The sequence below is a fragment of the Pieris rapae genome, chromosome 4 (assembly GCF_905147795.1).
Source record: "Pieris rapae chromosome 4, ilPieRapa1.1, whole genome shotgun sequence".
NCBI classification, from domain to species: Eukaryota; Metazoa; Arthropoda; class Insecta; order Lepidoptera; family Pieridae; genus Pieris; species Pieris rapae.
Window position 1 is genome coordinate 1,428,571 of NC_059512.1, and position 27,119 is coordinate 1,455,689.

At 31.7% G+C, this 27,119-nt stretch overlaps 1 protein-coding gene across 1 annotated transcript; it reads right to left on the reverse strand.

Annotated features, from left to right (window-relative positions):
* Positions 1-26,837, reverse strand: LOC111004131 (receptor-type guanylate cyclase gcy-1). The gene is made up of 16 exons (XM_022274996.2): positions 26,834-26,837; positions 24,519-24,715; positions 22,348-22,445; positions 21,421-21,555; positions 16,163-16,285; positions 12,694-12,807; positions 11,810-11,935; positions 9,820-9,948; positions 8,049-8,178; positions 5,901-6,023; positions 5,210-5,299; positions 3,520-3,643; positions 2,478-2,566; positions 1,475-1,604; positions 1,074-1,165; positions 1-530 (listed from the first exon to the last, which is right to left on the reverse strand). The coding sequence occupies exons 1-16, from the start codon at positions 26,835-26,837 to the stop codon at positions 375-377; spliced, it is 1,860 nt and encodes a 619-aa protein (XP_022130688.2). The 3' UTR covers positions 1-374.
* Positions 26,838-27,119: the final 282 nt, after the last annotated feature.

A 27,119-nucleotide genomic window follows, 5' to 3' on the forward strand; every position in this document is an offset into this window, starting at 1 on the left:
ACACACTTAAATGACTCTTATCACGAAGGCGAAAGCTGTATATATGTTTTTATTTGCGTTGCGTTTCGTGAATTAAATAAACTTATACTAGTTAAGAATAACATTAGATATATAACATATTTTATGTTAAAACTCACATCTCGACAAAAATATTTTTTTAAATATATTCTTTTTTAGCGTAATACGGGATACCCTTAAGCAGGTTTCACTGACACTTCGAAGGGATTTCGATTTTAATATTTATTTTTTGTATTGAAAAATTGAAAATTGAAAAATTGGATTTTAAGAAGTAGTCATAGAATCCATCCAAGTATAAATTAAATTATTTTAAAGCAATATCGATAATATAAACATTGTTATAATAAAAGTAATATTTAAGATCGTATGTCTGGCTGGTAGCGTGGCGAGGCTCGACCATGGGAGTGGATCCGGGTGAGGAAGCTGGGCGTGCAATCCAGGGATGCCGTCGGACGGGCAGGCGAAGGACCAGTTCGTCCTTCCAACCAGTGTGTCATCATTTCGCCTTTACCCTGAAAAAATGCACTTTAATTTATCATTTCTAAGCCGTATTCTAATTTGAAAACTGAATGAACTTTTTAAAGTGGAGTTTTTAGCTTTAAAGTTAGGTTAATAAATAAATACACAAAAATAAAAAAATTGTGAGATAGATAAAGTCCCTGGTCATGGCAGGGAGTAGAGTAAAATATAAAAAAAAACAAATACACAGCCTGAGTTTAAATAAACTCATCATGAAGCAGCAATTTACTGTTAAAGTGTACAAAATTACTAAACTCTTATGGTCTGATGTGCCACCTTACTGCAATTGTTTAACCTGTCAACACATGACCAAGCTGTTGGAAAGTTTTAATGAAAATATAATGTACTTAACATCTAAATATGGATTTAAATTATCAATTGCATACATATTTCCTAATATAACATATATGGTAAAATCTTTAAGTATCCTCATTGCGTATTGATTTAATTCGGCGAATTGATTAACATATCACTTGACAAGACGAAACTAAATATAGTTTTTTGTACATTAAATGTATTTATTATAGTATAATTACCTTGACTTCTATCATTCCTCTCGGGCTGGTTACAAAAAGTCCGGTTCTGTCCAAAGCACGCTTCACGTCTTCCGATATCTGTATCTTCATTGCTGTAATACATCAACATACTTAGAAAGCTTCAATGATGTTTAAAACTGCCATGCTGCATGCTCAGAAGAATGGAGTTGTATTCATTAAACAATTCTTTTTTGCCGCAAATTAACTGCCCTGAAGTATTACCAAACCCATTTGATTTAGGGATCTACAATAGAGTCAATTTTGGTCCACTAACAAGGGTGATATTTTATTATATTTCATTAACAAGGTCCACCATTCCTCCTTCATACAAGTTAACTGTTTAGACGTTTTAAATAGCCGATACATTCGCCCTTAGCAGTTAATATATAAATTTTACTCACGTTCGCCAGTACTTTCCATACGACTGGCAGTGTTGATGGTGTCCCCAAACAGGCAATATCGTGGCATCTTGGTCCCTACAATACCTGCGACGCATGGACCCGTATGGATCCCACTTCTCATACACAACATCTGAAAGAGAAAACTTTTTAAAATTCACTTCCTAATTTCTTTGCTTCTTTTTGTGTTGTGTAACTGTTATTATTGACAATTGGAGTTGTATATTCAAGGGAAGACTCGAGAGAAGAGGAGGAGTGGAAATCTTCCAGCCATCAAGGTGATGCTGTTGTATACTTGTACTTTTTTTACAACCCTTTTAGGTCTGGGCTTCAGATTTGTGTATCTGTCTCATGACCGTTTATCAATCTAACAGACAAGTAGGTGATTAGCGTCCTGCGCCTGACACACCTCAAGACTTTTTAAGGCAAGCCAGTCTCACGACGTTTTCCTTCACCGTTCGAGCCAACTAGCCAGTAGGCCTACAATTGCCCTTAATAAAGCCTCTTCTACGCCAAATCATACAAAAATGGGAGCATAAAGAAAATAAATATTCGTTGTACATTTTAATATATATAAAAAACGTGTCACGTTGTTGGTCCGCTATGGACTCCTAAGCTACCGAACCGATATCAATCAAATTTGCAAACCGTATGCAGTTTGATCTAACTTGAGAGATAGGATAGCTTACATCACAATTGATACCCTCAATATTATTTTATTGCAAATATTTGTTTACTATTTGATACAATTCTAACAGATGGCGCTGTGTTAAAAGTACCAACGTTTCACATAAGCTATCTACCTTTCACATAAGTTCTCCTACCGTTTCCCTTGAATAGTTTACTACTATGTAATATAACAAAAACCTTAGCAACGCTTGGCCGAGTCTGCTAGTACATATATAAACTTTGAATTTCGAATTACAACACAGTACAGTACAAGAGCAATAAAGCACAAGTAAAATTTAATTAGGCAAGAAGCAACAACATTTATTACCTAAGTTACCTGATCAGGGCGGTGCGGAAGTCTGCACATTGACGTAGCTTCAAGTAATTCTAAAGCCATACTAGCTATTTCCGTGGCGTGTCTGTTGCCTGAAAAAAAAACTATTCATTAAAGAATTGTTACCGTTTAGGGAAGATACAGTCAGCGTTTATTGTTAAAGTCAAAAGTCATGACGTTTATTTCAATTAGGCCTATAGAGCCTATTAAAAAGGCACTTTTGAATATTAAAATTACAAGTTATAAATATTTTAAAAAATTACTATGAGTATGGATGGAATAATCGATATGTAAAGACCATATACCCAGAAAAAAATTAAATAACTACTATACTAAAACAAAATAGGCACAATGCACATGGTGTTATAAAAAACTATGTAGATTATGTATATATTATGGTGCTCAAATATTTATTTTATTTGTGCATATATATTTGTTTTTACGTTCGTTAATAAAATCAACTTTACCTGGACGAGATACGGCTTTAAAAAATGAGTTCTTGTACGGATTTTTTATTTTATTGTACTTTATTTCGTAGTTTAAATACGTAGCCTTATTATTTTTTTTCTTTAATCCTGGCTTTAGAGTTACATGGCATAGAAGGCTACATATATCTATACTAATATTATAAAGAGGAAAGGTTTGATTTTTTGTTTGTTTGTTTGTTTGTATGAATTGAATAGGCTCCGAAACTACTTGGCAGATTTGAAAAATTCTTTCACTGTTGGAAAGCTACATCATTCCTGAGTGACATAGGCTATATTTTATTTTCAAAAAAATAGGCATCCTTACTAAAATTACGATAACATTAACATTTGTTTATTATTTGATACAATTCTAACAGATGGCGCTGAGTTAAAGGTAGTTTAGTTTAGGTCCGTGTCGTGGTACCAACGTTTCACATAAGTTCTCCTACGGTTTCCCTTGATTAATTTACTACTATGTAATATAACAAAAACCTTAGCCACAGCAACGCTTGGCCGAGTCTGCTAGTAAGTATATATAAGTCAAGCTATATGTGTACCCCGTTGCCACATTTACATACCATTTCTCACGGGTAGTCCAGATGCGACCATATACGAATCACCAATTGTTTCTATCTTATACACGTCGTAACATTCAATTCTTTCATCGAAGAGTTTGTACACCGAGTTCAAAAAGCTAATCACCTGAAAAAAGTAATGTAAATGAAAAAATTCTAAGTCACCTTTAAAATATTATGAGAATATACATTTATTTATTTATACTATGTTACCTTAAACATATAAAAATAGGTTTCATTACATTAAGCAACGGGCGGCCTTATCGCTAACTAGCGATTTCTTACAGGCAACACTAGTACAAAAAGTGAATAAACAACTCACAAATACGAAACATATAATTAAATGTAAAATGAAACTAAATTATTATTATTATTGTTAAGAAAATTGTAAATACGAGTATAAATATAATTTGTTTTATTTTAAAGGTAGTTTGCTAACAACTGTGTGTTGGTAGGAAAATGTATTGGTGTACAGCTGTGTTCAAAGTGTGCGTAATTTTTTTACAATTATTCCAATTCAGGGCTTAAGATATTTATTTTAAAGTTAATTTAATTAGTCAATAAAAAAACATTCACTTACATGACAAAATATATAACGAAAACTTCAAATTGCGTTTACGGTGTATTCTGATTTCTGGCTGATTATAATATGTTGAGTTCACTTAACATATAATCAGCCAGAATACGGTGAAGCGAATTTCGTGGAAACAATTACATCGTTTAGGCTACAGATACTTTTTTTGTTTACCTTAAAATTATATATGTTACTAAACAGAATAACATATATAATTTGAAGTTAAAAAGACTCCAACAATATTATAGTACCTATTAACAGTTGGAAGCCCGTTTGAACTTTGCTTGCCAACACTCAGCACACTTATACAAGAAACATAAAATATAATTTTGAATGTGACAAACACTTGTGTGCAAACAATAAAAAAATCATATGTGCAATTCACACGTGGTTGAAGTGAAACCTTCAAAAACAAAGTTTTTTTAATTAATTATATCTAAATTAAACATTTTCCACTATCTAAATGTGTGTGTTCTTTAAAAACACATTAAAATGTATAATTAAAATATAAATATAAAATATAAGTCTTTAATTTGGCTTTAAAACTAAAACAACGAAAGTTTGAAATTCGATCAAATGACAAAGCAGTCGTAAAGAGAAGCTGTATAATGCCTCCTATCTCATTTTCTCCCACGTTAAATGTTATGAATTTATGTTTCTGTCTCTTTTTACTGTCGCTTTTTCCGTTGCATCCGGTTCATAATCACAACGATTCTGAAGAAGTTTATCTATCTATCTCATTTTCTCTCACGTCAAATCTTAGGAATTCATTTTTCTGTCTCTTTTTACTGTCGCTTTTTACGTTGCATCCGGTTTGAAATCACGATTCTAAAGAAGTTTCATTTCAAAAATAAACCAAAAATTCTATATACAATGAATCTTTATTTCCCTTGGTCACGGTATAATGAGTTATAAAGAAGAATAAAGACAGGACAACGTCTGTCAGGTCCGCTAGTTAAATTATAAAACTAAAAGTAAGTTGATTTCAAAATGTGAGAGGAGCAACTATGAACACCCATCGTTTGGATTATAGAAACTTATTACTATGAGTTCTTGCGACGGTATCCCCTGATATGTACACAAATGCACACCACTCTTAGAAACCAGAACATTATCTACCTGATAGGGCGTCGACACAGCTGCGATTGCTGTAAAACCAACAATATCACTGAAGTATACAGTCACCGAAGCGAAGAATTCAGCTGGGACCTGAAATAATTGAGAGAATGATTTCAAGAAGTTCTTTAATAGCATTTTTATTTGACATTATCATTATATGGATTGAGATAATTTATTGTATTAACTATGTTAAGCGGTATTAAAGTGGTCAGACATAGTGGTATCTCACTCCAATACATACTCCAAAATAAAATTTAGCTAGATAGATTGGCAAACTCAAATTAAAAATATCTTTATTCATATAGGTAAACAAGTACACTTATGAACGTCAAATAAAAATTAAATTAATTGTAAATTTACATTTACTTCCAGTTCGCAAATCAAGGGCGTATAGCGGGGAAGAAGAACAGGCAAGGAACTTTCCAGCACTCTTTTTAATCGCTAAGTTTTGAGTCATACAAATTGTTTAAACTGGAGCAAATCAATCCCAAGGATTAGGATCATTTAAATATGCGTAAAATTTATAAAAAGCTTTATTGATTAATTTACTTTTAACGAGGGCTTTGAATTCATTGATAATTCTCTAATTTCGCTTGGGAGTTTGTTGTAAAGACCAATACACTTTCCATATAAGCAGGTGTTTAAAATAAAACTTTATAAACAATTAATTAAAAGAAAAATAAATTAATACCTGTTGTGTTTGCTTCAGCTGTTTCGCCACACTAGCAGGTAGCATCTGATACAGAAGAGAATCGCTCAACTCCTTCTCATATTCTAATTCTGTTGCCTTTTCTGATAAATTGCGAGCATATACCTGGAAAAAATAGTTAAGGTTTTAGATGTGGAATATTGAGACAATACAGGACGGCAAATCATCAATCTCATGACAAAACTGTATCCTTTTAGGAAATTAAAAATTAATAATTTTAATTTTACAATTTCCAATTAATGTCATCGATCAAAGTATGGACACAATATATATCCATAAGTAAGAAGCAATGCCATGCGTGATAGGAGAAACAAATCATAGATTTGTGGACCGTTAATTTTTGCAGTTGCCCTTTTTTTCTTATTTTAACGTATCTAAAAAAACATTTTTTTTTCTAAGACAAGCGGTCAGTTTTCATTCGGATTTAAATTTTGCAAAAGAAATCACGTGGGCAACTTCGGGCGATAATAAATACATACGCTTGAATATTTTCTTTTAAATATTTCCTTTCCGTGTCACAATGTTAGTTCCAAAACCCCTCCGATTCCTACGAAATGAATTCTGCATATGCAGTAGGTCTGAGAATCGGCTACTATCTATCTTTCGAACCCCTAAGTGATAAGGGGTGTCCACTGTCCAGCCCAATAATTATTTTTTTGTTTTCTTGTTTAATAATACGGCATACAAAAATACACACAACCCTTAATTTTCACCCCCCTACAATTAACTCCCAATTTTTTATTTGTTAATTAAAAGCTTACATTTAAACTCTGAGTTTCATAGCCAAAAAAATCACAGAACAACCTAATTATTTTCCTTCTAGAATGTACTAAAAAGTTTGGCTGGGCATTAAGGAGAAACGAATCAGTAACATATAATAATTATTTGACGTAAACAATTAAAACACGCCGGGAAATTTATCAATTAACTTCGTAGGAACTTGTATATCCTTGGTGAGTACGTAATTAATGGCGCACGCGTCTTCTAGTATATAAGTTGAATGGCAACGTCACTGGTTACGTTTATGGCGATAAAACCGCAAACCTCAACTTCATTCAAAACTGAAGTCCTCAGACGAGTTATTTATCGTAAATAACTAATAGCGTTGTCACTGAATTATTTATAGCTATAAAAGTATTATACATATACTAGCGACCCGCCCGGGTGCCATGCTGATACTAAATACACTACAGAAAAACTGTGAACGTTGTATATAAAAATGTGGGTTATCCGATATAGACATATACCATCACGGACTTTTCTGTGTGGGTATATGTATGTATGACCTTTTCAATGTGTACATTACTTAGTACATTTTTTTGATAAAACTCGTAGGGTTCAGCCTGCGATTGCAATGTAAGCGGAAAAAATGTAATCATTTACGACATCACATTAGAAACCTCAAAAATAACAAGACTTCTCCACTATTTAATGGATGTTATTATACATATAAACCTTCCTCTTGAATCACTCTATCTATTTAAAAAACTGCATCAAATTCCGTTGCGTAGTTTCAAAGATTTAAGCATACAAAGGGACATAGGGACAGAGAAAGCGACTTTGTTTTATACTATGTAGTAGTGATTTAAAAAAAATCTAAACATTTAATTGTTTAGTATAATGTACTATATGTACAATAGAATTCAGATTGAGGCCTCTCTAGTAAGTCAGAAACCAATGACAGGAACGCTTCGCTCTTCTTTAAATTTACAAATATTCAAAAAGGGTAACCAACACAGTGAGTAAGTGTTTTAAAACGAGGGTACTGTAAAAGTAATAAAAATATGATGATGTAATTGTCTGTGTGAAAGACGAAGCTAATCTTAGCGAAAGTGTGCATGAAAAGATGGATTAAAGAGAAATTTATATTTATATATTCGTCTTTCTTCCACAGGTTTCTTTACCTACATAGAGGTTAAGAAAACTGTTAATGTTGTTATGAATATTATGAATTGATTACTATCATGTGTTTCTTAAATCTCTTTAACCTAGACGATATGATATCCTTTTGATGAGTGCTGAAATATATATAATAACGCATTGCCACGTCTTACAGTCAAATGAAATTCTAAAGAATATGACACGGATGGACTCCTGTAAACATCTTTTAAAGTAATTAATATATGTTACCTGTATTGTATTAACAGCATTCCGAACAAGGACTATGATAATTGGAGATATCACACACACCAATACAAGTATGGCTGCGCACACAGCCTCACTTTGCCTAGCTTCTCGTAAGTTTTCATTCACGCCATCTCTGAAAAGAAAACATCTGTCTGAGATTCATGGCTTGGTTATCAATGAAAAGATCCATGTTGAATACTAAACCAAAATTACAGTCTAAAGGCACGTATCCATTGATTGTATCTCAAATCACCAATCTGATACATTTCAATCGCTCCTAGCGAACTAACTTGATACGGCAGGAGAAGGCAAAAATAAATTATTATAATAATAAATGTTTTATTTAAGTTTCATTGATAAGATACAACTCTTTTAACCGAGGCTCCTTTGAGGTCATCTCATACTCTCATATACGTATGTACTACGCGCTTATTATACGGGTTTGATTCCCGAGAAAGCAAATATTGTATTTATTATTTTTAATATAATTATTATAATAACTATTGTTTGCCGCTAGGCAAAGTTAATACAACAACTGCCCACTGAAATATTTCCGAACCAATAAGTTATGGTCTTTAAAGAACGTATCAATTCTTGATAGGCCGGCAACGCACTTGCCTTGGTTAGGGTGGTGGGAAATATCACGTAACGTCAGGTGAATCAGGTAACTTGATTTGAGAACTGGCAGTAAATGTAAAATTAGAAGCATTCAATGTTTATCTCTTTTTTGACATTCATTAGTGTTCATAATGTAACCCACATGAATAAATGGTTTTTGAATTTGAAAATCTCTACTAATATTACATAAAAAATCACTGTGAAATACATAAAACAGAGAGGGACATGAAGAAGTTGTTTTAATAAATAATATAGTATTATATATAGTATGTTTGAACTGAAAATATTGCTTTATTAGTACCCATTATGCAAAAGTGGCGTCGCAAGTATGACGCGTGAATATTTTGTCAAGTAAATTCCAATCCTTTGTTACGTAAGTTAAGCATAAATTAAATACATGTGGCACGCGAATTCAAATAATAATGACGTAAATTGCGTATGTTGTGGTAGGTTAGGATATAATGTCTGTTTTAATCTATTTGTTAAGATTGCATGGAAACAAGTTGGTTTATATGTGGAAAAAACGTAGACGATATTTAATTTGAAAAAACAATACATCGGCTAGTTCATAGAGTAGAGAAGGGCAAAAACAAACGAGTAACAGACTTGACATAAAATACAACTCAAGTCAGTGGAAAAAAAGGCGCGAAATTTAATATTACGATACTATTGCTTTTATCAAAGATATTAATTGTACGTTACGTTATACGTTACTTTTTTCTTAGTATTAGTCTTAAAGTTTCTTTAAATTAAATAACGAATTGTTATTTATTGTATTCAATTGTACAATACATTTTTTAAGCAGTTTTAAGCAGTGTTGGTTTGTGGCTTCAACGGACCAATGGACCTATCTATCGCAAAACATCGTGAGGGAATCACCTATTAGATTGACAAATATTTATGAATCAGAAAACCAAAGCCCAGACTTGAAATTGTGGTAGCACCACTAATTTATATATTACTTTGTTTTTAATTGGGGTATATTCGTAAATATTTCTTCTTATGCAAACATAACACAAGGGATGTATGTGATTTGACGTCACTCTGCTCTCAATAAAACCAGCGTGGGATGTTCACACAACTGTATCGGACGCTCCTAGTATAGCATTTACATTTTACCGACACCTACGTGGTAATCTATAACAGTTTAACTTACCTTATATATTCTCTTAGTTGCTTTTGAACCGCCCTCAACTTTCCTAATAAAGTTGCCGTTTGGTCGAAATACTCGATAGCATCAGATACACTGCCCGCTTGCTGTTTATTGTCAACTATTTGTTGATTCCTGAAAACAATAAATTTTTAATAGACTTGTTACATATTATGTACAAGACCTGTTGTGACTCTGACAACACCATCAAAAAAGAAAGCCGACAACATATACCAACAGCTTTGATCGGATACCTCACATTGGAACGGTCAAATTCTCAAATAACAATAAGTTATAGTGGACCTCATATCGGGCCGATTAAATAATCATATTAATTTTGATAACGACTTATAATAATAACATTAAAATAATGTCATAATGAGTTATTTTAAATTGTTGTCAAACACAATTGTGGTCTTAATACTCGCCCACTCTTTAAAAGCAGCTTGCCTTTACAAATTTTATCACCTTCCCATTTAAATTATTAGACGGCATCTATAATTTCTAGGAAGGACATTAAATAGTTTGATAGTCATAAAACTAACAGTTTTTGGCTTAAAAGATTTAGTCGTCGTGCATTTCTATGCACTAGACTTAGTCATTTGAGCACCTTTAGTTAATTAATACCATACTAAGCAGGTTACTTTAGCTGTACCGTATGTTTGAAGTATGCACCTATGGGTATTTCTTTCCACGAATACTTATTCGATCAGTGTAGAAAATATTGTGAGGACAAACGATTAGGAGAATTGCTGAAAAATCCGTACGTTTTACTGCTGAAGGCTGAATATAAATATAATAAAGCTGAAATGTATCAACCAGTGACCCAATTGGCTATACACTTCATATTGTGAAGCAATTGTATAATCGGGTCACGACAGGATAAACACGAAGCAATTTATACCTATAAAGGTATTGGCGCCATGCAATAGAAAATTGCAGTTTTATACACACATTTTCAATTCATACGAGTTTTCCATCGCGTATTTTATTTCGTAAATGCTAGGATGTAAACACATTAATTCAGTCCACGCTACAAACAGCTAATATAATAGGTAAGATTATGAATGTGAAAATGTGTGGATTTCTTAACGATCTCAATTCGTTTCAAGAGTACATCAGACATTGATAAAAACGTACTGAAAACAAATGATTTTATTTTGTGCAATTCTGTTTTATAGATTTACAACTAGAAATCATTTTATAATATTAAAAAAGTATATATTCTCAAATATACACGAACATACCCTTACTTTTACACTCAGTTTCGTAAATGTTTTTATCTTTTTGTATTTACAGTATATCTTTGGCTATATCTGTAGTATATTTGTTTTTTTGTTATATAAAATAAGTTAGTTATATAATTACGAAAAAATATTTTTTTAGAATACACACTACTGTATAAAAACACCCCTCAGTCAGTCACGTAACGACATTTTAATTGTAAAATCCAATTTGCTCACATCACTTGTTAATGAGTTTTTACAGAACGCTGGAGCCGTTTTCCACGTGCAAGCCATGTTTTTGTAACGCCTTTAATCACCTCGGTTGTTTTGTCATGTATGTATTTATATGTATGTGGTTTCGGTAAATAAGTCATTTCGACTAAATGCGTACTAGCTGGATAGAAAAAAAAGCTTAAGAAAACTGGAGTCGAGGCTTTGAATTTCATTCTTTTTACCGTTAGAAATCGTGTAATTTTCCAAAAAGAAAAATATTGGAGGGAGAAAAATATTGTTTTACCGTACGAGGACAATATCTCTCATATTGCATAGTGCTGTAGGCACTAAACAGAAGCGGTATAGTAGTATAAATACATTTGGTGGGTCATGGTAATGTAAAAGATGATATGTTCATGAGAATACCGGTTTTCTCTTGTTTTTCAATACATTGTGTAAAATTTTATATAATTAAAAATGATATTACTTTATATTGAAATGTTATTTAAGTATATTTAATATTGCATTAATACAAAAGCAAATAAATGTGTACTTACTTTTTCTCTAATACTTTGTATTCTGGACTATCTTCTTTTATGTCCTTGTGAAGAGGAATCAAGGAAGGCACCAGATTAAGCGTATTGTCCAAGAGATCACGGCCTAGCACCATGTGAGCTATATACCTAAATCAATAAATAATCATCAAATTATATAAAACGTTAAAATGTTTAATAAACTAAAAAGGTTTTATAACAATTGGCTCATTACAAATAATAATAAATTCACTTGCAGCGTCTCTTGTTATATACGTTTTAATTTTACATCATTAGGGGTAAAGCGGTTCTCTCCTGTAAGTAGTAAGTTTGTAAGTCTGTAAGTTTTAAAAAACAGACTTGTAAACCTATATTTTACAGAGGATATTAATTAATTTAGATCATAAGAAGAGTTTGCGTTTTCGATTTCGATTTCTAATCTTTGTTGGAATAAAATGTATTTTTATTAATAGACCATGGAAGCTTTCGCATTATATTAGAAAAAATATAGTTGACGTGTTTTTAAAGCATTTCTATGAACGAATTTATTTTATTTATAGTAGAAATTATATTTTTACTTTCGTTCATAGAAACTAAAATGTGCAATCAACATGCCAAAGCTTCTACTTGATATGAAAGCTTCATCATAGGAATAGTTTAATGATTTTCAAAATGGCGCCCAGATTGTGTTGTACAACCAGTATAACCAGTATACAAAACGATATCATACCTCTCTCAAAAAAATTTAAAGGTGGATTTAACCCTAAATGGCGCCATACAAAAACATATTTTTTTTAACTTATACTAAAACAACTTATACATTAGTATGTTAAGGATGTTAAGGAACGTAAACTAACCAATTGACGTATGGATTAATAAGGCTTTAATAATAATAATAATAATCTTACCTCTCATGAGCTCTGCCCTGAAGATAGCCGCGAGCGAAGTAATTAATCCCAAGAACTGATCCTATGCCCTTGCACTCTATACTTCGAAGGAGGTTCTTGAAGCCCACTAAATATCTATAATATAAAAATGCTACTAGTTAAAGCCTTAACTGACTTGGGAATCAGATAATAGTCAAAATGGCTAAAAAGTATTTTAATATTGGTATCGGTGGCATCAAGGTACACACACCACCTTTTTTGTGTTTTGTGGAAAAAGAGACATATAATGCGGAAGAAAATAAAATAGAAAGCATTGTTCAGTGTATAAACTTTAAATTTAATTATAAAAACTTTTTAAATTAATAATGTTTAAGTTTAAATTAAAAGTACCTGGATGGCCGGCTTTGCTCGGTAATTTATTTATTTATAAATTGTGTTTTTGGAAATTATATTTAAGTACGAATTACATACTACTAAAATGATGACATATGAACAATATAGAACATATATATATGTTGTAATAGCTTGAGTGTTGTTTTGTCGTTAAAGCAATTTAAAAAAAATAGTATTATTATTCGCCGATAGATGTCAGGAATTCATTTTTCAATTTAAATTGGGACTATTCAAACACCACCTTTTTGTTATTTTCTATCATTTATTCCTAGAACGATCGATTTATCGCCCCCGATACCCCCCGTATACTAAATTTCATGAAAATCGTTGGAGCCGATCCCGAGATTCCAAGATAACTCGTCGTAATATTCGTCTCATTATCTTAAAACCAAATTTTTGGAAGGTTTCACTTCTACCACGTGTGACGTGTGCAACGTTTTATTTTTTATTTATCGTTCTAGCATTATTGGGTAAAACGTTATGCGCGTACGTCTATTAAATACATAATATAAACTGTAAAGCTAAAGGTGCTATTCCGCCCACCTCAAGAAAGGATGCCGCAAAGGTAAGGTTTAGAAATTGTATCAAGGTTTAACGCAGTGATTGTAGCCGTGGATGGTAGGTATAGATACAAAAGGTTTGTAAAACCATGTAATTCTTTTTGCTTTTATTTATATAAAAATAAAATATAATCGTCGGTTCTTAAACGTACTTACTACGGTCTATGCCATAGACTCTATGACGTACAGTATATGACAAAGTCACTATACCTAGTTACTCGCTTGAGTCATTCACACGTATTCATCAATTTTATTGGTTTGCTCATAAAAAAATTAATTTAACCAATCTGTGTGACATTTCTCATACAAGCGAAAAGTAATGACTCAATGAAACTGACTCAACGCGATCCTCATTAAAGAAATAATTAACTGTGCGATAGCTTAGCTATTTAGTAATCTTAATATATATATTTCTTGTGTGCGTGTGTATGTGACTGAACTCCTCCTAAACGACTGGACCGATTTAGACGAAATTTTTTGTGTGTGTTCAAGGGGATCTGGGAATGGTTTAGATTCATAATTTTGTCCGCTGGACAATGTTTTTTTAATTAATTTTCAATTTATTAGTTGTTGTTGATTTTGGAATGTTTTACATTGGATCCGACAGACGGCGCTACCATAGCAGTGTCAAATTTTAAATAATATTCGAATTTTATTTTTAGTCTGTCCCGAAATTTAAAAAAAGTTTTGTTATCATTGTGTTATATCGTGTGTGACCATGTGCTAGATCGTTAGATATTGTCATAACATTTGAATAATAATTTTCATCAAAATGGCTTATTAAAAATTGAAATTTTGAAATTAAAGACGTGTAGACAGGACAACGTCTGTCGGATCCGCTAGTATTTGATAATTTATTTCACGCGAAACTTTAAATTTAATTCTATTTGAATCTTTGTTTTATCCAATAATTACTAAAGCTCTGAGCTTCGATAATCGAAGTGTCACTGTCAATAAGCTAATGGAAACATCAATCAAAAGTAACTTGACACTAATGACAGGAATGTCAACACGACTCATTGCATGCGACCTATTTGCACTTAATTATAATAATCAAGGGTTGCACTATCGACATTAATTAACCTAAATACTTAACCATTTGAATATCTTTTTTTTAGTTAAAGTATGACAAGGATGTATTTGTCGTTATCAGATCGTCAACCCTTAACGTTTTGTCAATGTAGACTTCGATATGTGTTTGTCATTCTCATCATATCATGGAATGTTTAATTTATTGTAAGAAACTATTCACAAATTATTATTATAATAGTATTAGAACCATTGAATATCACTTAAATATATTCTATTTTATAAAGTAGTAAGCGGTATTGGCCTAGTGGCTTTAGCATGCGACTCTCATCCCTGAGGTCGTAGGTTCGATCCGTGAACCACTGGACTGTCAGCATTTAACATTCGCAACAACGGTGAAGCAAAACATCATTAGGAAACCGGGTTGCCTAAGCCTTAGCACATGAGGCTGATCAGCTTTTGCCTAATGATTGACAAATGATCATGAGAAAGGTACAGCTATCTGAGGCCCAGACCTCAGAACCTTGTAGCGCCACTGACATATTTAATTTATTAAGTGGTAAAGAAAAACCATATATTTTTACTATATATAGATTTTGAAGAATGCCCTAAGCGTTAATGTTTTGTTTGTTTGATATAATCTAAATCAAAAACAACATAATACCCGACCAGTAATAAAAATGCTTTTATGAGACACTGAAGTAAAGCAATGATCTTATCACAGTGTAAATGTGAATAAGATGATTACAAAGACAAGGGACTAGGAGTGCGAAGGAACGATTAAAGTTTCAGAAGCGTTTATTGGAAAACTATTTCAACAAACAAGGTAATCGATAGTAAGATGTTATGAGGTCATTTCTCTGAGAAACACAAGTGTAATAAGTTATTTTAAGTTATAGTACATATAACATAATCTTTAAATAAAGCGACTTGCGTTCATAAGTGTACATTAAGTTCCCTACATGAAAGATTTTGAATTGAATTGAATTGATTTGCAAAAATTTTTGAAACAGAAGTTTCATGTTTATGTTCAAATCTGAATGTGTGTTAATGTTACCTGCAGTAGGCCTTATTTATTTATGTTATGAATAATGTCTCTACTCATCTACTGTCTCTCTCATCTACAGATTATATTACAGACTATCTTTTCTGAAATACATGACAAAAAAATACAATAAAAAAAAAATTCAATTTTAGGTTCCATATAGATACTTTCTTGCTTATTATTATTATAATATATTAAAATTACTACTGAAACAGCGGATTAGGTAACACATATAAAACATAAATAGATAGGCACTATATTAAACTTTAAGTAGCGTTTAATCTGTTATATTCGCGCAGAATTCAAAACAGTGGTGCGTGATTCTGATTTTTATCCTTGGGAATTAGTTAGGGTCGTCAATGTCAATGTTTTGGTGATTACATGTCTGATATTAGTCACAGGACAATTTTAGCAAATGCGTTCTTAGATTGTATTACGAAGTATGCGAATAATAATATTGTACCTCCAAATTGTGCTGCTATCGGTGTCCTTGATCTCCTTTGTGAGGTGTGCCAAAAATACTGCATTGGCACTTGTATACCACTCCACCACTTCCGACATCGGGGTGCTGGGGTTTATGCTCGCTCTGAAACAGAAATGTGTGTGTATAACATTATTCTTGAAACGCCAATTGGCTTGGTATCGAAGGTATTTTTAGATTTTTTTTATTTAATTTTGTGGTTATATACAATAGTTTTCTTAAATTCTTTCCGATTTGGGCTCAAATTTTTCTTATCTACTGTATCGAAAAAATGCCTTTTTCTTACTGCTATGTTCAGAATTGGAGAATTATCAGCATTGTGGACACGTCTGCTCATCAGCATAATGCTGAGCCAGGGCGAGTTACAACCACAACACACACAGATACTACACACTTACAATGTACCGTATTATTTTAAATATAATGGTTTTTTATTTTTCTTTTTGTGATTCTGTGCGTTTGTTTCGTTAGTAATAAAAGTTTATATCTATATTCAATGTCTTTTATTAACTCCGGAAATGATCTTATTTTTAATAGTACAAAGGGCAAACAGGCTTACATGATACCGCCACTCATGGAGACGTTTGGCGAATGTGATCTTTTTACCTAACTATTAGAATTTACATATAAAACACAATTCAAAAACAATTCGTCTAGTTTTGCTATAGTGCATATTCATATTAATTTGGAAATAACTTGATAGCATATTCACGTAATTTGGCGTTGAACTTTAAGTTTTAAACCTCAACAAAGTTCATCTATGTCAATGTACATGGTTCCAATATAAATTGAACGCTGGGTGTGTCACCTGTGAACGTAGGTCAAATTACTAACGAGGTAAACAAACTCGGAAATTTTTCTGATGAAGTTTTAATTACCATTGGGCTCGGGTCATAATTTGAAAAGTAACTGTTTTTACGAGCCAAGGCTGCATTTTGCTCACACAGGCTTTCTTAGTTTTATAAGCATGATGATTCCCTATCTTAATATATATATATTTCTTGTGTGCGTGTGTATGTGACTGAACTCCTCCTAAACGACTGGACCAATTTTGATGAAATTTTTTGTGTGTGTTCGTGGAGATTCGAGAATGGTTTAGATTCACAATTTTGTCCGCTGGACAATGTTTTTTTTAATTAATTAGTAGTTGTTGATTTTGGAATGTTTTACATTGGATCCGACAGACGGCGCTACCATCGCACTGTCAAATTTCAATTTCAATTCTGTCAAATCGAATTTTAATTTTAGTCTGTCCCGACAGTTAGCGCTGCGATCAAATTAAAAAAAAAGTTGGTTTCTTTGATATAATTATTTACTTAATTAAGAATTTAAAGATAAAAATACAATCATGACAAAGACAAATGCAATGTTTTTTTTAACACATATATTTATTTTATTAAACAGATAAGTTGTTATTCCAGAAAACCCAATTAAAATAAAATATTCTTCAATAATTAGTGACAAAAATATATGAAATACTTAATTATTATCACCGTGGATTTGATGAAGTTTCAACTGAGTAATTATTATTACTTATACAACCCTGCTAGTTATATCTCTCCACTTTGTTCGGTCCATAGGTTCCATTAGCGCAGTTATTATGGGGAGATGCGTGAGAATCGTCACTTGGTTACACCAACGGGATCTGCCACTATTGCCTTCGAACTTGCGGACAACAACCATCTTGTCCAAGTTTTCGGGACGGAATGACCAAAGTAAGATCTTCTATAGCATGTTGTTGAGAGTCTCGTATGAACTCTGAATTGATCCAAGTTTGATAGTTTAGATCTTTTAGTGGTCAATGGTATGCGAAGCATTTTTGTCCAGCACCGGAACTTCAACGAATCTTTTTCCCGTATTGAATCGTCCATGACTTCATCATCTTTCCGTGCCTGACAACATCGATTTTTTGGAACTAAAGCTAGCTGGTTTTTTCACGATTTCCTTCACCCGTCGAGCGAATGTTAAATGCGACTCATACAATAAAATTCCTCACCTCAGAGACACCCTAAAACCACTTGATTAATACTGGTCATTTATTTTTTTAACAACTTTTAATCATTAGGACTGAATTTTTCAATTGGGAGACTGCGTATTTACTTAAAGGAATGATTGTGACAACCGCAAAGTTTTTATGATAAATAAAATGTCCCATAATTTTATCCGATCAAATAAAAAGTTAAAATATCCTAAATTGCTAACCGCTAAGTGGCCGACATACATTTATGATGAGTACGATGAAAACTGCGAGAAGAACTTGTTTATGCATTGAGTCACCAATTTTTTTTTGTTTAATGAATCATTACTTACCTTTAGATATCAGACTAGCCGTCTATAAATGATGATTAGATCTGATAGTTAATCTACAATTAGAAACATTTAATATATATTTCTTTTTTATGACGTTCATATGTGATGGTATATGATGAATTAACAATTGGTGTTCAAACCATCAGTTGGCGTTCTTTATTTTTCCATTCCATATTGTTAACGATGTTAGCCTAATAATTTTTGATTTTTTTTAATAAAAACTTTTTTTGATATAAACGGTTTTTTAATAAACTTTTTTTAAATATAACGAAGTGTGAATAAATAAAAAATTAACAAAGTAAAATTATTGTATTCGGACAGTCTGTAAATATAATGTATGTATTTCTGTAAATAAATAAATATGTAAGCTGTGTATAAAATAATTTCACTGTTTAAATAGTATGAAATTTTCTTATACAAAATAATTGTTTGAGAAATTATTCTTTTGGATTTGTCAAAATATTTATCATTTTCACGTCGGCCAATCAACTTAAAACATTTAACTGCCTCGCAGTTAAAACAAAAATGCTTATCGGAAATAATTGAAATCTAGTTCAATTAAAAAAGTAAATTATTCTCAAGGTGCGCCCCATTACAGGTTTTAGCTACAGATTTTTTACGATTTCTCCTATAAATATCCAATAAAACCTATAATGAAGGTTTTATGAGCCGATGCCGTGTTCTCAATAAAATATTGCACGTTCTTTTGTATTTTTCTTCTTGTGTATGATGTCTACCGTAACATAGTTAAAATAAAAGATTCCTTTAAACAAACAGTGATTGTTGATTTTTTGTATCTCACCTGATGTTAAATCCGTCCATTCATACTCCTAATAGCTAAGAAAGAACTTGCGAGTGTTTACATCGGTTTATGAATTGGTTCACGCGAAACGTACAAAATTTGTAAGACTTGGTCAAAAGGCTTTGTCATTTAGGCCAAGAAAAAAAGCGTACGTTTCGATTAATATCTATAATATTTATTTATTATATTTGTGAACAAAACAAAACATTCTAATTTACACCAGCAATGTGTAAATAAATGAAATTATTTTTGTACTAACTGTTTGCAATTTGTCGAGATTTTTAATTAATTTTTGACGGAATATTTTACTAAATTGTTTCTCAATAGCTCAAATAGCTATACTGAGAATATTTATAAGATTTGTACTCACTGACGATTCCTATATACAGTATACATTTTCGTTAACTAGGCTCACTGAGCCTAATATACTGATATTAGCAAGATAGAGCTAATTTAAATATAATACACAAGTCCACAGGTGCTAATGGAAACTTAATACGATTTGAAATTAATCAAAATTTTTCCCGCGCGGTGATCAGTCTACGTCACTGCAAAGTTTGTATCGCTCGATCTTTATTAGTACTGTATCTGAGTTTATTGGTGATTAGTAAGATTGAATTTTAACTCTATTTTAACTATTTATTTTAATAAATCGTTTTATAATAATTAATAGTTTATATCCTCTTTGACGTACACCAACTGCTGACTAAAGTATTTCCGAACCAAATATTAATAGGCCGGCAACGCACTCGCGAGCCCTCTGGTATTAAGAGTGTCTATGGGCGACGGTGTCACTTAGCATAAGGTGATTCCTGCCCGTTTGCCCCTATTCTATAAAATAAAATATATTAACTTAATTTTAGTTACGTTACACATAAATTTTCAAGGTATTAATAATTATTACTTAAAATATTTATTAGAAGCGTAAATGTGAATAATCATCGTACACTCGAAGCCAACATTGAGCCCTTTAGTTTTACCACATTTATAAATTGTATTTTAACATTATCGTTTCCAATAACATTAGTGTCATTTAGATTTATGAACCCTTAGATAAGTGTCGCCACCCCTCATATTTTTAACCATTAAAGTCGATACCTAGCTTCAGAGTTTTATTAAAACATCTTACAAAAACCGCCAACGAACTTAATTCTTGTAATAAGATAATAATTATCTTATTACAAGAATTAAGTTAGCACAAAATCACGCTGTATAATTATTATACAGCGTGATTTTGTGCTTTACAATATTTTCAGCTTCATTACAATATGAAAATTGCACTTAATTAAATGCAAAGGAGGGCAACTGGCGGCCTTATCGCTTTCAAGCGATCTCTTTCAGGCAACCACTGTGAGTAAAGAATAAAAATGTTTTAAATAACATCAGGTATGCAATATAATTTAATTTTTTTCCTGTTTTGGAGGAGACTTAAATGATTTTTGTATGCGTTTGAGTTCTTGATGGTTTAGATTCATAAATCAGAGCTACGGATGTCGCCACAGTCGTATATAACTAAACACGTGCACAGCTAGTATATAAATAAATCTTCTGTGCATGTTTTTGATGACATTTTTTATGTATGTCAAGAAAGATTTACATAATTGGAGATGTTTTATATTTCTGGAATTTAAGAATTGGTACGTTTTTTCCTTGAAGGACTCTTAGTGGAAATGGTTCGGAAATACTTCAGTGGGAAGCTGGTTCCATATAGTGAGTACAGCAAAAACTTTAAGCCTTAACGCAGTTGAGGAACTGCGGATGTCGAGGTGATACGAATATCTGGTTGAAACCCTTTTCAGGACTAAAAGACTTTATACGCAATATGCGTCAACCACTAAGCCATAGAGTTCTTTACAAAATACTACATCCTTAAATTCTACTCAAAACATCTTAGTATTGTGAAAAAAATTGTGTTTTAAAACCTCAAAGGTCTATAAATGAGCTAATTTCTACGGCACTTTGTTTGTGTTTTCCGTGATTGTAACTAATAGCGGGATTTGTATTAAGTGGAATTGATCTCTGGCACCTAGATTTTATAGCATCCAATCTAGTGAAAGCATTGGTTTACTTAAAATACGAGTAAGGAAGTTGACAATGACAATTTACTATGTATATATAACTAAGTTACCTTAGTTCCGATAATTCTTGCAAAAATGCAGCGCCATCTATCGGTTTCAGTCTGTTCTTGAATACTAGAGGTGGTAAGTCGCCCATTTGTAGAAGTGCGTTATCCGTCGCCGCAAAACGCTGTGTGAGGTTCGATCTGTACAAATACATATAATCTGTCGGAATTCTTTTCTTTGTTCAAACATATGAACCAAAATTTGGCCCATAAATTTGTATTATATGGAAAACTTTATTCTTACGTTTTTAGTTCTGGGATTTTGCGCGACTTTTCTACTCTTCTCTTATGGTGAAATCTCACGGTAAGAGAAAAAAAAATAATACTATCACAAGTAGAAGTAAAACAATTTTAATACAATACATCCTGATTTTGACAAAATCGATAACGAAAATGAATAGAAACAGATTTTTTTTAATTTATTAATTTTTATAAAATATCATAATATATTAGAAATATTTCAAAAATATTTAAATAACTTCACTCGATAGCAAAAAAATCCAAACATAGCCAATTTTTGAAACTTTGAATTCATTTTATAACAAAAATTTACATGGACATGATTTTGAAATTTGCACGATATATTTTATCGAATATTATAAAAAAAGATGTGATATTAATTTAATGTTTTACATAACTAATTGTCATTATGGGGTAGTGCGAATCAGCTCTCCACTGCGTCCTTTGCTATTTTAAGTTTTAAAGAATAGGGGGGTAGGCCAGGAACCAGTGACGCCAGTCTATAAGTCATAGATACCTCAAAAACGTTTGTGTTTAGTAAAACAAAAAGATTGATCGTGTACATGTCTGTGATTGTATGACAATATATTGGTATATGTCAAGAAAAAGCGTCATCATTATCTTCACATTTTTACTCCCGGATTTTCTTGGAGTAAAAATGTGAAGATAATGATGTACTTAAATAAGTCGCACCTTAATGTACTTCCATTGGTGAAGATGAAGAACGCAACTTCAGACCTCTCTTGTTGCAATCTCGTCACCAACTTTCCTAACTCAGTTGCTCTGCTGACCTGTACACAGTAAAACTGTTTAATTATGGATTGTAAACAAAAAATATAAAATTACACACCTGAGATCGTAGGTTCGATACCCGTGAGTACCCGGCTGTGCACCAATGGACTTTCTTTCTATGTGCGCATTTAACATTGGCATTTGCAGGAAAACATCGTGAGGAAACCGATATGTCTTAGACCCAAAAAGTTGACGGCATGTGTCAGGCACTGGAGGCTGATCACCTACTTGCCTATTAGAATTAAAAAAAAAACGATCATGTAACAGATTTAAAAATCCAAGACCTAAAGATGTTGTAGCGCAACTGATTTTTTTTTAAATAAGAACATGGTCTTAATACAATTATTGATTATAAAAGTCCCATAACGCTTTAGCCTAGAAGACAATCACAATCTGTCATCGAATTGCAAGCTGTTTAGAATTTAGTTATTATCAGGTATCGGGTTGATGGTCACAAAAGTCGGGGGTTATAGGTTAAGTTCGTCAACCACTATATACGAGAGCAATGAACTAATAATAGAGCAATATAAACGCAAAAATCACGTATTAAATTGTGACTCATTTTAGTTAGATATCAAAGAATCTCGCAATAAAAATTCCGAGCAATATATTGCTGAGCAATCAGGGGTGAAATTAAAAGTTTCTAATCAAGAAAAGTTCAATGGAAATAGTATTGATGTTATAAATTTTCATGAACCTCTATATACACGATCACGACGATGTGACATTGAAGCTTCATTTAAAAACATTACAGAGTTTTCGTTCCAGTAATTACTATTACATTTTTATTTTTAGGGATTTTAGCCATCAGTTGTTTCTCATGTTCTGGCGGGGCTGTCATAGTTTTATGTGTCAATTAATATGTCAGATTTTTTTTAGAACAGGGGGCAAACGGGCAGGAGGCTCACCTGATGTTAAGTGATACCTCCGCCCATGGACACTCTCGATGCTACAGGGCTCGCGAGTAATATGTACACTAAATTATTAAAAAATTGGGAATATAATATTTCAGTTGAGTACTTATATTCGATTAGATGTTTTGTTTTTATACGTAATTTTAAATAACGTCTATTCATAGTTTACAGACGACATAATAAAAAGAAAACAATTCGTGCCTTCCGACTATAATTTATTCTTCATGTTAAACTGTCAGTCTAACAGAAGCTGACGTGAAACATTTTTCCACGGAAAAACAACTTTAGATCACGTTATTAGAATTTTTAAAAAGAAAACCATTATGTACTAATTTTTAATACGTTTATGACTTGTAGATAAAGTGAATAAAAAAATACAGTCGGCCAACTCTCGATCAGTTTTCAAAAACTTTGGTATTTATTAAATTCCCTTGTTTTTGTACAGCATTGTTTTATTTAATTTATATTTTTGCCAAGAAGCCTCAGAAACTTATCTTTAATTAGATTCAAGTTTAATAAACTTCGTGATGTATAAAATTGAGCCTTTTCTCTTATTCTCCCTTCATAACCATACAAATTCATCAGAATAAAAATTTTGTCTGGGGACGAATTGGCACGGAGACCGGCATATTGTGTTAAGGCAAAAAGCTACCACGTGTTTCAAAAAAAGGCTCCTTCACACAAAAATTAGTCTTACGCATTTACAGAAATGTCGCTCTGTGCTTAGAAATTTTCATATATTTTCTATTTCTTAAAAAAAATTATTTAATTCTTAAAAAGCCGGCAACGCACTCGCCTCTGGCATTGAGAGTGTCCATGGGCGGTGAATAATCACTTAACAACAGGTGGTGAGCCTCTCGCCAGTTTGCCCCCTGTTTTATAAAAAGATTTGATTTCGTGTTTAAATAAAACATTAATAGACAAATCTCATTCTATTATCTTGTATATTGAAATCGAGCAAAAATACGTTTTAGTTTAACCTTTGTGATTAATAATTTAAAATTCCATTTAATTATTGTATTTATTAAAATCTACTATCCACTCACTTTATTTGAAAATCATAATAAGTGTATAAAGGACGTGTTTTTTTTAAATATAATTCGATTTATTCAGACCTCGGACCTGCTGATTGAAGTTGCTACATATTTAGTTGCATACCTGTTCCTCAACATCGGCTACCTCCAATCCATTAGTAAGACTGTTCTTGAGTGATAGAGTTGTCTGAACGATCAGAGCCAGAATAGGTATGAAAGGCAGTAGGAGAAGACGCCAGAGTTGACAGCGTCGGGTTTGACACCAGGCTCGAAACTTGGGTCTACATTGCAGACTCTCTTCGCTCTTGACTACCGCGGAGTCTGGAACAAATTACTAATTAAAAAACACGAAAGAAAAGTCTTTGCTTAACGTCCCTTAGTTCCCAAAACAGCATAGCAGCAGACGGAACGAGGAACGTCATGGCATAATTTGTCAGGCGTTAAAAATTAGAAGTATAGAAACATAAACATGGTGTAATGGTTGCAGCTCCTTACAAACGTTGCGTAAAAGAAAAAAACTTGGCGATTAAAAAGAGTGGCGGAGAGTTTATTGCCAGTTATTCTCTTCGCTTCTACGGCCTTGATTTGAGAACTGGCAGTAAATGTAAAATTAGAAGCATTTAATGTATATTTCTTTTTTGTCGTTCATTAAGTGTACATTATGTTACCTATATGAATAAATGATTTTTGATTTGATTTGTTTTGATAAAGTAACCCGTATCATTACATATTTTTACTAATCTATAAGTTTTCAATTTTGATATATTAAAAATATGTATTTTTACTTTGCCTTTTTAAAAGAAATGTTGGTACTGTTTGTAATCTGAATTAATTTAACATTTTTTGTCGTTAATTGACGTACTTAATTTTATATCTGGGAATCCTTTCTCGGGGATATGATCTATCTTCCTAATGCATAGTGTTAGTGTGAGGTCGTGACCAAGGGAAATACTGATTATTTTTTATATTATATAGATTAAGTAGTAATTAACTTAAATTTTATTACTTTGGAAAAATGTTTATTGTTTCCTACGATATTAATAATTCTTTGTTTGTCATGAACATTATACATAACATGGATGAATTACAAATATTTTTTATAAATGGCGCTTAACAAACCTACAGAACAGTAGTAACAGAATAATATTTTTTAAATCTACTTAATCAGTGTACAAATGTCCATAAATAATATTTTTTATTTACTTATAACGTTTTCTCCCCCAGAATTTTTGTAGGTATGTTAGGAAAAACTAATAACATTTTTAACATATTTTTAAATAACATAAAGTCAAGAAGCAAACAAACTCTTAAGTATTTTCAAGAATTACTCAAATTTTTAATTTAATTGGTAGGATTTGAATAACTTTTAAAACACAATAAACTCGGATTGACAGCGTAATTAACGAATTGAATCGGACATCTCCCTTTGAGTTTGCAATATGTCTTTGATTACATTTACTATATTACTATATCATATAACTTACGATGCTTTTTACTGGTGCCATTATTATTATAGTAGCTGTAAAACGTACGAAGAAATAACTGGGAAAGTATGTAAGTAAAAATATATAGTTTAGATTTTTATGAATAAATATATTTTTTATATATATATTTGTATATAAATGTAGCCTTCCTAAGCAATAGTTTAGATTTATACTCCAGCAGCTTTTAAGTATATTCGTTACAAACATAATAAACACCTTTCCTCTTTATAATAATTGTATAGATTACCAAAATTATATACCTAAATGTTATAAATTTTTCGATTTTTTTTACATTTTGTAAATAATAATAATAAAGCCTATATTGCTGTATTAACATATTAGATAAACATAGGAAATACTAAAAAGTTATCACTAAAAATAAATATTTTATTTTTATATTTAGCAGTATATAAATGAAAGAAAAATGAGGGGAATTGAATCCCTCATATTTAAGCATAAATTTAGCTTTCGGACTTAATTACATTGATGAATTCCTATTTATTCCAAGTAAGCCTTTCGAATAAGTATTTATCAACTATAATGCTAGTTTCGTATTAATTCGGTTAAAATAAACACAGCCAGATTTAATTAACTATCCTATACAAACTTCATCTCAATCTAGGCCTAAGATTACAGCGGTAAACCAAACATTGAACAACAAAAAAACTGATTAATATTTAGTGTAGATATTTTAAACTTATGCATAACAGACTACATTTGGCTAGATTATATTAAATACCCCTTTAGATACTTTTAAAAAATAAAATCATTATTTCAGACCAATTAATAAGTCCATATGTTGTTAATATAGTAAAACTTATAACTATGTTAGTAAAATTATAAAAAAATATTTAAATATTTAATTTATTAGTCTACGTAGACTTTTCGTGACCAAACAAAAAATCTCATCTCGGAGTAATTTAGATATAATAATAATAATCTGTAAATTACTTACCCATAGTCGTTCTTCAGTAACAGGATAATTAGATGACAAAATTTGTAAAGCGTGCGGCCCTCGCGAGGGTTGCAAAGCTACTGGTAAGGGATGTTAGTGAAAATGTTTTCCCCACGTGGAAAATGCACTTGTTGAGCCATAGAATTAATTCAGACGGGCGATACATATCTGGCCTCCAAGACCTGGAGTTATATAGAAGGGAAGGAAGTAATTTTATTCTGGGACTACATCTGCATATATATAATTATTTAACTAATGTATACAAATGTTGTATACATTGTTATGT

Coding starts and splice junctions, on each gene's coding strand:
- LOC111004131 (XM_022274996.2), bottom strand. Junction 16,286..21,420: donor CAAGAATTATCGGAACTAAG/GTAACTTAGTTA, acceptor TTTCTGTTTCAG/AGCGAGCATAAACCCCAGCA. Junction 6,024..8,048: donor ATGCTGTTAATACAATACAG/GTAACATATATT, acceptor TATTTTTTCCAG/GTATATGCTCGCAATTTATC.